A 14,023-nucleotide genomic window follows, 5' to 3' on the forward strand; every position below is an offset into this window, starting at 1 on the left:
GTTCTTAACAATCTAGAAAGAGATTTTAATTAAACTACTGGGATAGAAATAATTCTTATCTGCACTCTTTCAGGAAAAAAAATGATAAGCCTACAATGTAGGCCAGGGAAGAGTATTTTATCAATACTGTCTAATGGATTAGAGACCTGAGTGTGGATTTTGAATAGTAATTTTAACATGAACTTCCAAAGTTTAAATCTCACAAACCGTCCAACCTATCATTTGCAGAGTTGTAATGTACTTATTATGAGTTTCTTACAAGGTTGAATGTAGAGTATGTCTAGGCAACCTCGGCTCTTTTATAACTCATGGACTTCAACTCCCAGAATTCTGGGAATTGAAGTCCATGAGTCATAAAAGAGCCAAGGTTGCCTACCCCTGGTCTAAACAAAAGGTGCCAATTCACAGTAATATTTCCAGCTTTGTGGACCAGTGAGGAGGGAGAGGGGATAATTCCGCTTCTCATGCAAATAGTGCACCTGCACATGCTCACCCGCTGCTCATGCAAGTGGGGATGCTTGCATGCATGTTTGCCGGCTGCTTCCACAGCCCGGTTCCAAATTGTTCATGGCCCGGTAATGGGCCACAGCCTGGGGGTTCGGGGCCCCTGAGCTAGGACACCGTACAAATTGTTATATATAAATTAAATACAGTAGGCTACAAATGCTAGCTTTTAAAAACTCCAGTCTGATATATGATATGACATACTGTATTTAGGCCCCCCTTTTTTAAAAAAAAATGTGTTTCAGAGAACTCTTTCTTACAATTTGCAATGAATAAAGCAGTGTCATTATTAATGTAATTGGCTATGTTAAGACTTACAATCAAATAAAAGCGACCCTTTCTTTCAGAAAACTTGGTCCAATCCATTTCTCCATTGAGTATTGGGCTAAAAGCCTTCAAGAGTTCCATGATATACTCACCACAAATTTCCACAGCACGTGGTCTCTCCTTCACCACCCACATTTTCAGTATTCACTGACTCGGTCTCGCTTACTTGCATGCTTGCTGTTGTGAAATAATGAAAGTATCATTAGATTTGTTATTGAAAAGCAACACATGAAAATATCTAAATGTGTCTCAAATATTATTTTTTATTTTACAAATGGTCTTTCCTGTAACCATCTGTAGTGCAATCAACACAAAGAATAAACGGTTCTCACCTAAAAGGTACAAATAGACCAGAGTTCAGGATTCTAAGCAAAAAAAATCCTAGTGCATGAACACAAAAGCACAAATACAACACAGAATCTGATTAACCTAGGCACTGTTAATAGTGCAAAATCATTCTTCTGCAAGGTACAGTGAAGCTATTTAGTTTTCCACAAAATGACCTTTCCCCCAATGCTTGCATTAATATGATGAGAGCTATGAGACTCCAAATATGGTTGCAATATTGGGAACAACATTTCAGTAACTTACTTCTGGGTTATAAGAAGCTAATCCTGCTTCTGCTTTCAGCTCACATAGTATTCTGTCTCTTCATTTTAGCAACATGGGATCAATGATGCTGGTCTATCCTACAGACCTGATGTTGTTCCTCAAGTATAAACTCCAGTTACCAGATTTAATCCATGGATGGATGGATCATGGCATATGATCTGGATCTATCCTAATATATTGGCTATAACTACTTTAAGAATGTATGGGCTGACACAAGCAAAAAATATTTTCAATTGCTAGCACAAATATACTAATACAACTCTTGAAAGTCAACTCATAATTATTACAGGTACACTTGTCAATTCAGATGAAAGGATTATCCTAGCATCCAGAATATAAATGTATTTTCTTGCCTGCCCACAAAGATAAGCTGTCATCTAAAGCAGAGCAAGCAGTAAATTGACTTTTAAATTACAGCATAAAGTGCCAGTTACATTTCTACTTTATGCGTTAGCAAGTTTTGCCAGGGACAATTCTGACAGCTTTTATTATCTTGGTCCTTGTTTAAAGTAAACCATTTCTTTAAAATGCCATTGTTTCTGGAAGATTTGTCCTTGTGGATATTTTGAAGAACAGCTAGACTAAAAATGCCTTGTTCACAGTTTGGTCCAAGCCGCAAAATTTATGAATCACTAAATTGAAGGCTGCCTGCCAGCTACACACAGTGATCTGCCAAGTTTAGGACTCCTCCCTTTTTTTTGAATCCCAAACAGAATAGGAAGGTCAAGAGATTAACTGAAGTTTTTCTGGGACATATTTTACAACCAGAGGGGCCATAGTATATCCAGGCATGGTTCAAAAATTATATATGTGGAACAAAATCTTACGAAGTTAGGATTAAGTCTGCAGGAATATAATTCTGGTTTATATTTGGATTCATGAGACTTAAGGAGAAAACTCAATGCTCCATACCATCTCTACCTACCTACCTCCTCTGGTACTTTTCATGTTACAATTGTCTTCTGAAACACTCCTGTTATGTACTGGGATTGTGGTGTTACACCACGTGCATTGCTGGAGCGGCTAACGGCTCCCCAGTAATCTAGACAAGCTGTCTCCGGTCCTGTAATTGGCTAGCCCCAGGCAGCAAGAGTGGGTTCAAACCTATTGGCTGCCGCCTAGGGACTAGACTATATATTGTGGCTGGTTGCAGCCCAAGCTTCAGTACAGTTCTAGCAAGAATAAAGAATGAGTTATCTTGTATTCAGCCTCGTGTCTTCCTTCCTGCACCAAAGTGCTCACAACTTAACAGTGGCGACGAAGGTGGGATCCTGCTTCACCAAGTAAGAGCTGAAGTCAACGAGGGGTTAGCAGCACACGCCGGAGGGAAGAGGCATTCTCCCCCTCTAGGCCGGCTAGTAAGCCACACTAGTGGCCTCGCGCTCAGCGAACGCATTCCCTGAGCCTAGAAGCAGGATCCAAAGATCGCAGGAAGCTGAAGGAAGAATGCCGAAGGTTGGCAAATTAAGAGAATTTGACATGAAGCATCCGGAAGAATGCCCATCTTACCTTTCACAAGTAGAAAACTATCTTAGAGCAAATCAGATCGCGGAAGAAGGCCTGAAGGCCGCCACGTTGCTTTGCGTGTGCGGCCCAGCAACTTTCGACCTGGCAGAGAATCTTTTTGCGCCAACGCCCATCGAAGCAGTCTCATACGCAGACCTTAAAAAGAAGCTAACCGGGCACTTCCAGCCCAAGATGTTGGAGATGGAGTGGCAATTCAAATTCGACCAAAGAATGCAGCTACCCGGGGAGACAGCTTCGGAGTTCATTGGGGGCCTAAGACAGACCACACGCCTTTGCAAGTTCTCAAACTTAGAAGAACAACTAAGAGAACGGCTCGTGTGTGGCCTTCGGGACAGAACACTTCAGCAGAGACTGTTTGCTACACCCAACTTAACGTTTTACGAGGCACAGGATGAGGTGATGGCCAACGAAGCTGCCGGGGGCACAATGCAGATAGTTCAGCCTACCAAACCTTCAAAAATTGAGGATTTGGTCCATCTAGAGGTGGCCAAATGCGCCGGAGAATTGTCAGAAGAAGAAGAAACCGAGATCAACAGACTTCAAAGGCAATCCATTGCACAAAACTACCACTACCACTAATGGATCCAGATCCAGCTCCTGCTGCTAGAATACTGTCCATATAGGACATACCTGATTTTCCCCTCCATGCAGGGGACATTGCTGCTGAAACTGCCACAGATAAAATACTTAGTAGAGTGTTGTCATGGGTATACACAGGCTGGTTGGAAAAAAGTCCAGGCTCTGAATTTCAAAGTTTTTTTGTCAGGAGACATGAGTTCTCTGCACATAAAGGGTGCATTTTATGGGGAGACAGAGTCATAATTCCCACTTCCCTTAGAGACAGGGTCTTACAATCCTTACATGAAGGGCATCCAGGCATTGTCAGTATGAAAGCCTTAACTAGAAGCTACCTTTGGTGGCCTGGCCTTGATAAGGCTATCGAGGATCAAGTCCATGGTTGTTATACATGCCAGTAATCGAGGCCTGAAATGCCACAGGCCCCAGTTCACAGGTGGGAGGAAACGCACACTCCCTGGTCTAGGATTCACATAGACTACGCTGGGCCTTTTCAGGGGCAGCTTTTCCTGATAGTAGTGGATAGCCACTCAAAATGGCTGGAAGTAATTCCAGTTCCTAACATGACTACTGCTAGGACTATCAAAGTGCTGAGAAAACTCTTTATTTTATTTATTTATTTATTTTATTGGATTTATATACCGCCCTTTCCCAAAGGACTCAGGGCGGTTTACAGGGTGCTTAAAACATTAATACAAAAATTAAAAACAATTAAAAAGAATTAAATTTAATCCCTGGAAAAATATAAAAACCCCAATTAAAAACTCTCAGCCTGGGCCGGAGAGCTCGAAGAGCCAGGTCTTCAGGTCCCGGCGAAATGAACAAAGGTCGGGGCTGGTCCTAAGCTCCACGGGCAGCTGGTTCCAGAAGCCAGGCGCACCCACAGAGAAGGCCCTCCCCCTGGGTGTTATCCGCCAGCAATCTTTAACCAGCGGCACCCTGAGAAGGCCCTCCCTGTGCGAGCGCACTGGACGAAGGGAACCTGATGCCGGCAGCAGGTGTTCCCTCAGATATCCCGGACCCAAGCCATTAAGGGCTTTATAGGTCATCACCAGCACCTTGAATCTCACCCGGAGGGCAACCGGAAGCCAATACAGCTCGTAGAGTAGAGGTGTTACATGGGAGTGTTGGGAAACCCCCATCACAACTCGCGCGGCCACATTCTGCACCAGCTGAAGCCTTTGAGTGGTCCTCAAGGGCAGCCCCATGTAGAGAGCGTTGCAGTAGTCTAAACGGGAGGTCACGAGCGCATGAGTGACTGTGCGTAGAGCATCTCGGTCCAGGTAGGGTCACAACTGGCGCACCAGGCAAACCTGGGCAAAAGCCCCCCTGGTCACAGCTCCTATATGATCTTCAAAATTGAGCCGTGAATCCAGGAGGACGCCCAAGTTGCGAGCCCTATCAATGGGGGGTAACACCTCACCCCCCATCGTTAAAGATGGAATAAATTGGTTAACCCGAGATGCCGGTATGCACAGCTACTCAGTCTTGGCAGGATTGAGATGAAGCCTGTTTCTCCCCATCCAGACCCAGACCGCCTCCAGGCAATGGGACATCACGTCGAGGGCATCACTGGGTTGGTTCGGGGTGGAGAAAAAAGTTGGTTATCATCAGCATACTGATGATACCCCACCCCGAAACCCCGAATGATCTCACCCAGCAGCTTCATATAGATTTTGAACAGGAGGGGAGAGAGAACCGACCCCTGAGAAACTCCACTAACGAGAGGCCTCGGGGCAGATCTCTGCCCTCCCGTCAACACCGACTGTGAGCGGCCCAGGAGATAGGAGGAGAACCACCATAAAACGGTGCCTCCCACTCCCAACCCCCTGAGACGCCGCAGTAGGATACCATGGTCGATGGTATCAAAAGCCTCTGAGGGATCTAATAGAACTAGAACAGAGGAACAACCCCTGTCCCGAGCCCGCCAGAGATCATTCACCAGTGCGACCAATGCCGTCTCCGTGCTGTGCCCGGGCCTGAAGCCCGATTGGTACGGGTCCAGATAATCAGTTTCCTCCAAGAACAGAGGAAGCTGATGCGCCACCACACTCTCAACAACCTTTGCCAAAAAGCGAAGGTTGGAGACCGGACGATAGTTATTTAAAACAGCCGGGTCCAGGGCAGGCTTCTTGAGGAGGGGTCTCACCAAGGCGGCAAGGAAGATACCCTCCTTCAAGGAAGCAGCCTCATGTCTCCTGCCGGGCCGCATAAACCAGCCAGGAGGGGCACGGGTCCAACAAACAGTTGGTGGAGCTCAGCTTCCTCATCATCCTGTCCACATCATCAGGGGAAACAGGATTGAACTCAGTCCAGATAGCATGCTCAAGACCGTCCGATTCCTCCACGTCAGACTCTGCCCAGTCAGAGTCCATAACGGTCCGGATCTGAGCAATTTTGTCCATCAGATGATGGCTAAATTCCTCGGACCGCCCCTGCAAGGGCTCCTCTCTCACCTCCTGATTAAGGAAGGAGCGAGTCCCCCTAAACAGGGCGGCCGGGCGATTATCTGCAGACGCAATGAGGGCAGCGAAGTAATTAGCCCTCGCCGTCCTCATCGCAGCAAGATAAGACCTTATAAAGGTTCTTAGCTGCAATCAGTCAGATTCGGAACGGCTGGACCTCCAACTGCTCTCTAGACCCTGTCTCCGACGCTTCATCTCACGGAGCTCCACAGAAAACCATGTAGCCCAGCAGGATCTGCACCGGGTCAGAGGTCGCAAGGGTACAACACAGTTGAGTGCCTCAGTGGCCGCCTTTTCCCAGGCAACAACCAAGACATTAACTGGGCTGTGAGTGAGGGCGATTGGTATAGACCCAAGCACCATCTGGAACCGTTCTGGGTCCATTAGGCGCCTGGGGCAGAAGCATCTGGTCGGTTCCGCAGCCCAGCGGCGGGGGGTGGCATAACAGAAGACCAGCCACAGGAGATGATGGTCGGACCATGACAGGGGAACAACGACCGGTGAACCCCCTCCCAGATCATCCAACCACTGTCCAGACAGGAACACCAGGTCGAGAGTGTGACCCCCCACATGAGTCGGGCCTTGAATTACCTGGGTCAGGTCCATGGCCGTCATGGAAGCCATGAACTCCTGGGCTAAATCTGACGACCCTCCCAGGGAAGGCAGGTTGAAGTCACCCAGCACTATAAGCCTGGGGAACTCCACCGCCAACCCTGAGAGGGTGTCGAGCAGCTCGGGCAGAGCTGTTGCCACACAGCTGGGTGCCAGGTATGTGAGCAACAAGCCCATCTGAACCCAAGGGCCACATCTCAGGAGGAGGGACTCACCCCTGCCAATCTAGACAATGGTGGTCTCCCGCAGACATAAAGTCTCCATAATAACCACCACCACCCCACCACCCCTACCCTGAGCCCGGGGCCGGTGTAGCACATGGAAACCTGGGGGGCATAACTTGATCAGAGGGATCCCTCCCTCCGAGTCCAACCAGGTTTCCGTAATGCATGCCAGATCCGCGCGTTCCTCCTCGATCAGGTCACGAACGAGGGGAGCCTTATTAACAATGGATCTGGCATTAAGGTAAACCAGCCTGAGCTCAGGGACCTGATCACCCTCACCCCCGGGCAAAAGGGTGCTAACTGGAAGGTCGGAGCGCGTCACCGCTCGCAGACAGTGGGGGCGCGATCCCGGATGCCGATACGGCCCTCCGTGAACACACCTGCTGCCATTACCTATCGTCGTGGGGATTTGAAACCCCACCCCAACACATCCAGAACCAGCAGCCTCTACCCCAAACCCTGTGCCGCCGGGACCCCTAACCGGCCCAGACTGAGTGCCGGTTAATAATTCCCTCCCCACCCTCACCCTCCCTAACCTTTTAAAATAACCGGCTAAAAAGTAAATCAGAGGCCTCTTAATACGTCTCTGCTCGAGGCCCCTATCTAAGCCCAACCACCTCTCTTTGCCACACATGGGTTGCCTGATGTCTTAGTTTCTGACAATGGGACCCAATTCACTGCCGCTGAATTTCAGGCTTTCCTTAGAGCTAATCTCATCAGACATGCAACATCTGCACCTTTTCATCCAACTTCTAATGGTCAAGTTGAATGCATGGTGAGGACGAAGGAGGCACTCAAGCACATTGTTACAGGTGACTGGCATCACAGATTGGCAGATTTTTTACTCTGCCAGCATTCTACACCCTGCACAGCCACAGGTAAAAGTCCTGCAGAACTACGTTGGGGTAGGTGTTTGATTACTAAACTGGATAGATTGCATCCAGACAGAGTGGCAGCAGAAGCTTCTCGACCCAAGCCTCCAAGGGGGCTGCACATGGGCGATTGGGTTTGGGCCAGGAACTATGGTCAAGGGAATTTATGGGTTCCTGGTCAAATAACCAAGGCATCTGGACCCCTATCTTATGAAGTGGGGTTGGAGGGAGGGCAAGTTGTCAGAAGACACATTGATCAACTCAGGAAAAGGTTTCCGGAATGCCACTAAGTGAGGACTGCATCATAAGTCCTTCCCAAGGTCCTCAAACTTGCAGCCAAGCCAGCCCTCACTTGAACCACCAGGGTTTTTCCTTCTCAATGGAGATGGAATCTGAGGAAGAACCAGGTAGCACGGGAGTGCAACATGGAACCCCTGACAAAGAGAGCCAGCCAAACCTCAGCAACCACTGTGCCTACTCTGCAGAGCAGACTGACTCTGGGGTGGGCCAACCTGGTGAGGCCAGCCAGAGCATTTCGATTCCCCTTGACACTGGAGCACAAAGGGACATGGGTCTACCCAGCCCACTGGATAAGCTGGTAGACCACAAAGTGATAGGAACTCCAAGATGATCCTCTAGGCCACACAAGCCTCCTGCATACCTCACAGATTACATTGTAAAATAAAATGATGCATAGTGTTGTAAAACTGTACCACTAACTACAGAAACTTGTGCATTGTGAAACTGCCATTACTGCAATGTAAGCCTGTTCATGAGACATTGTTTAATCTCATTGTGAAGGTCCTGTGAAGGTGAGGAGGAGGATGAGGACGAGGGAGCTGAGCTTTGGTGCCTGCCTTGAGAACTGCCTTGAGAACGCCTTTGGTGCCTGCCTTGAGAACGCCTACATGGTTTGCCTGGCTCTGGGAGCCTGGACTCACCGAGGGCTCCGAGGACTCCGAGGACTCTCTGAGGACCTTTTTATCTGGACGGTGGTTAGATGATCTTGGTGGGGGCTCTCCAATTATTATGCCCCTGTCATGGACCGATCATCATCTCCTGCGGCTGGTCTTCCGTTTTGCCACCCCCCGCCGTGGGTGTGTGGAACCAGTTAGATGGTACCGCCCCAGACGCTTAATGGATTCCGCGAGATTCCAGGCAGCACTGGGGTCCCCACCTGCCTCCCCCACTCACAGCTCGGCAGATGCCTTAGTGGAAGCTTGGGAAAGGGCAGCCACTGAGGCTCTTGACCGAGTTGTACCCTTGCGGCCCCTGACCCGATGCAGATCCCGTCGAGCTCCATGGTTCTCCGCGGAGCTCCGGGAGATGAAGCGCCGGAGACGGGGCCTAGAGAGCGGTTGGAGGTCCAGCCGATCTGAATCCGACCGATTGCGACTAAGAACCCATATTAGGTCTTATCTCGCTGCGATAAGGGTGGCGAGGTCCAATCACTTCGCTACCCTTATCGCGTCCGCAGATAATCGCCCGGCCGCTCTGTTTAGGGTGACTCGCTCCCTCCTTAATCAGGAGGTGAGGGAGGAACCCTTGCAGGGTCGTGCCGAGGAGTTTAACAATTATCTGTCGGACAAAATCACTCGGATTCGGACCGGTTTGGACTCCGACTGGGCAGAGTCTGGCGATCAGGACGCGGGTGGTCTTGTCGATATCACTTGGGAGGAGTTTGATTCTGTGACTCCGGAGGAAGTGGACAGGATTATGGGGAGACTGAGCTCCACCACATGTTTATTGGACCCGTGCCCTTCCTGGCTGGTTTATGCAGCCCGGGAGAGGACACGCAGCTGGTTCCAGGCAGTTATATCAGCTTCTTTGAGTGAGGGTAGCTTCCCTGCCGTCTTGAAAGAGGCGGTGGTGAGGCCCCTCCTCAAGAAGCCTGCCTTGGACCCAGATGTATTGAACAACTTTCGTCCGGTCTCCAACCTTCGCTTTCTTGCGAAGGTTGTTGAGAGTGTGGTGGCGCATCAGCTCCCTTTGGTCCTGGATGAAGCGGATTATCTAGACCCGTACCAATCGGGTTTCAGGCCCGGGCACAGCAGAGAGACGGCATTGGTCGCGCTGGTGAATGATCTCTGGAGGGCTCGGGACAGGGGTCATTCCTCTGTTCTAGTCCTATTAGACCTCTCAGCGGCTTTCGATACCATCGACCATGGTATCCTGCTGCGGCGTCTCAGGGGATTGGGAGTGGGAGGCACGGTTTTACAGTGGTTCTCCTCCTATCTCCAGGGACGCTCGCAGTCGGTATTGACAGGAGGGCAGAGGTCGACCGCGAGGTCTCTCGTTTGTGGAGTTCCTCAGGGGTCGGTCCTCTCGCCTCTCCTGTTCAACATCTATATGAAACCGCTGGGTGAGATCATTCGTGGCTTTGGAGTTGGGTATCATCAGTACGCTGATGATACCCAGCTTTTTCTTTCTACCCCAAACCACCCCAGTGATGCCCTCAACGTGATGTCCCGTTGCCTGGAGGCGGTTCGGGTCTGGATGGGGAGGAACAGACTTCGACTCAACCCCGACAAGACCGAGTGGCTTTGCATACCTTCATCCCGGGTCTATTCGGATATTCCATCTCTTTCTATGGGGGGTGAATTATTACCCCCCGTAGATAGGGCTCGCAACTTGGGAGTCCTCCTAGATTCGCGGCTTACCTTGGAAGATCACATGGTGGCCGTGACTAGGGGGGCTTTCGCCCAGGTCCGCCTGGTGCGCCAGTTGTGGCCCTATCTAAGCCGGGATGATTTATGCACGGTCACTCACGCGCTCGTGACCTCTCGTCTAGACTACTGCAACGCTCTCTACATGGGGCTTCCCTTGAGGACCACCCGGAGGCTCCAACTGGTACAGAATGCAGCTGCGAGAGTTGTGTTGGGAGTCTCCCGATACTCCCATGTGACACCTCTGCTCCGTGAGCTGCATTGGTTGCCAGTTGTCTTCCGGGTGAGATTCAAGGTGCTAGTAATGGTGTTCAAAGCCCTCCATGGCATGGGGCCGGAGTACCTCAGGGAACATCTGCTGCCGGCATCAAGCTCCCTGCGCCCTGTGCGTTCCCATAGAGAGGGCCTCCTCAGGGTGCCACCGGTCAGAGAATGCCGTCTTGTGGCCCCCAGGGGGAGATCCTTCTCTGTGGGCGCCCCAGAGCTATGGAACCAGTTACCGGTTGAGCTCCGGACGGCGCCCGATCTGCGCTCCTTTCGCCGCGATCTGAAAACATACTTGTTCGAGCAAGCCGGCCTGGCCTGAGGGGGGATTGGTGGGGTTTTTTTTATCATTTTTATTGGGGTTTTTACTATGTATCAATTGTATTTTAATCGGGCATGCATTTAATTATCTTTTAATTTTTGTACATTTCTGTGTTTTATTCTTGCCCTGTACACCGCCCTGAGTCCTCAGGGAGAAGGGCGGTATAGAAATATTAATAAATAAAATTAAATTGTAGCCACAGTGAAATTATTATTATTATTATTATTATTATTATTATTATTATTATTATTATTATTATTATTATTATTATTTTATTATTATCACTACAGTTGTATGTGAGTTGATTAATAAGTCTTGACAGCTGTCAAGACTAAATCACGGTTGCAATAGTTTGATCTAAGGGGGAGGGGTGTTATGTACTGGGCTTGTGGTGTTACACCACATGCGTTGCTGGAGCGGCTAACGGCTCCCTAGTAACTTAGACAAGCTGTCTCCGGTCCTGTAATTGGCTAGCCCCAGGCGGCCAGAGTGGGTTCAAACCTATTGGCTGCCGCTTAGGGGCTAGACTATATATTGTGGCTGGTTGCAGCCCAAGCTTCAGTACAGTTCTAACAAGAATAAAGAATGAGTTATCTTGTACTCAGCCTCGTGTCTTCCTTCCTGCACCAAAGAGCTCACGACTTAACAACTCCCATAATCATACATGCAGAATTAATGAGAAGGAGCTTGTGTGTAAGAACATTGGAGGAAATCTCTACACCTCACTGTCAGGTAAGGAAGATATAATCTGACTGTTATGTAACCCTTTGAAAACCTTGTGAACAATTCAAATGAATAACCCTTCATTCCTAATTATTTTTGGAGGCTACAGATTCCTCCATTAAAGTAAGCAGTTGTCCCAAATTATAACAAAATTGTAACCTTCTAATTTAGTTTTGTAAGAAGGTTATCTTCCCATCTGCTATGTGGAATAATATAATATGCTTTTCAATAGATTCAGGGTTAGAGTTAGTGAAGAATGCTGGTAAGAGGGGTAACAAAGTAATTATCATCCATAAAGGCCCTTGGATTTAATTGCAAGGGAAATCATCTGAACCTGGCATATGTAGATGTTTTTGGTTGTTAAAGCTGCCAGACTAATACTTTCTTAAGCAATTATGCCATTGAAATGTCCTCTGATTTATGTGATTTCCCTTTATTCTGGAATGGGTACAGATCTTTTATGCTCATAGAACAAGGATAGCTTGTGTTCATTATCTTAGAGACAAAATATAGCATAAATTTATCTTTGGAGGGACCAGTACACTTCTACCTTTTCAATAAATTATTCTTACTTGTATTTAGATTTATATCCTGCCTTTTACCTTATGTGTTCAAAGCATTATGCTTAATACTGTCCCTAAGTAAAGAAACCTAGACAGCAGGTTCAAAGGCACCCAATGAATTTATGAATTGGAACTTCAGTCTGGGTCTTTCTGGATAAAATTCAGGATTGCAACTACTATATCATGTCGGCTTTCAGCAGTTGTGCTAAACTTTTCATTCACACACAGGATGAATATAGAGATAGGCAGTATTGATAAAGAATCCTCAAAGTTGAGCATTCCAGAGTGAGAAAGAACCAACTGCTGCACAACTACTTATTATTTGCCTGATACAGATGGAAAGAGCAATAACTATGTGGAAGAATATAGTTATTCTAAAAGTTCTAATTAGAACATGGCATTTTCTGGTTTCAAATGTTCAAGCAGCAAACATATATGACTGCGTGCATCTGCAATAATTGAATTATTAAATCATTTTTTTAAAACTTTGGCCACTTTAAGATGTGTACACCTAACTCCCAGAGTTTTTCAACCAGCATTTAAAACATTAATTAAAATCAATAATATGCACTGAATAGTTCTCAGCCTATAATTCATTATACAATGAGAGCTTTTCTAAAGATACATAGTTTTATCACTTTAAAATTAAAACAATGTACTCATATCTTGCTCATTTGCTTTTTTAGTTTGACTGGGTGTATATATTTCCTAAGAACTACAGACAAAATTTCAATATTCTAAGCTACTGCAGAACAATTTCTCAAAAACATGCAGTCAAGCAGCAAATCATGTCCATGCAAAACACGTGTGTTCATGCATAATTTTTTTTAATGTGTGTATGGATTTTGAAAAGTAGTAAAGTTCATCGTTTCAAATGAAATGTTCCACTGCAAAAATACACACACACACATTTTACCATGTTTGTTGGCCCCACGACAACAGCTAAATCTGCTTTTCTTCTTGCTTTCTAATAAATCAGCCAGTGTAACCCCTTCATATTAAGTACATGCAATCCCATCCATAATACAGTAGATGGCAGCAGCAGAAGTGCAGAAGACAATAAATTAGCCATATTCAGTCAATGCAAGCAGACCGAGAAATAATACAAAAGTTAAACTTGGTTGAATTATCAGTAATACTTGCAAACCTATACCTATATTTTCATGGTGGTGGTGGTGGTCAGGATAGTTATTAATTAATTTCTATCTCTCTTCATAGTTTGTACAATGTCCAAAGCCTAATGATACGTGATCATTAATGACTGGAATATAACAAGATATATGGTTGCTGGAAACACTTCTTAGTGATTTAGGGTGAAATTTCAGTGCATTGCTTCCGAACTCTCATTCAAATAAACTACGTTATCTACCTCTCTGTAACTGATAGATTCAGCCATATGCATTTCCAAGAAATAATGTTGTTGAAATCTGAAAAGCTTCTGGAACTCAGACTTTTGACCTATATGATCCAATAATGTATTCTACATTAGTGTAATATTTTAAGTAATAATTTACGTGTATTGATGTGGATGAATACAGATTTCCCTAAATTAAATTATTCTATAATCTATTATTCTTAGCCAAGATCTCCCATATTTGTAACCGAGAAAACAGAGATGAATCACTTCTAACAGTTACACGGATCATTCAATGTCTTCTAGTAAATAATGAGCATCCAAATAGTTTTACAAGGGTATCACCTGGAGTAAATAAAGATTAAAGCTGAATTACAGAATCACAAATTGAGCTTGTCTTTCGGTTTATGCT

General features: G+C 46.7%; 1 protein-coding gene across 3 annotated transcripts in view; it reads right to left on the reverse strand.

Annotated features, from left to right (window-relative positions):
• Window positions 1-14,023, reverse strand: part of CACNA1D (calcium voltage-gated channel subunit alpha1 D) — a 272,427-nt gene that overhangs the window by 116,865 nt on the left and 141,539 nt on the right. For all 3 annotated transcript variants that reach the window (XM_083353210.1, XM_083353209.1, XM_083353211.1), the window contains exon 10: window positions 924-1,008. In XM_083353210.1, coding sequence (XP_083209336.1) covers window positions 924-1,008 — 85 coding nt within the window. The remainder of the gene's footprint in view (window positions 1-923; window positions 1,009-14,023) is intronic.

Source organism: Vipera ursinii (assembly GCF_947247035.1).
Source record: "Vipera ursinii genome assembly, chromosome: 2".
In the NCBI taxonomy this organism is placed as follows: domain Eukaryota; kingdom Metazoa; phylum Chordata; class Lepidosauria; order Squamata; family Viperidae; genus Vipera; species Vipera ursinii.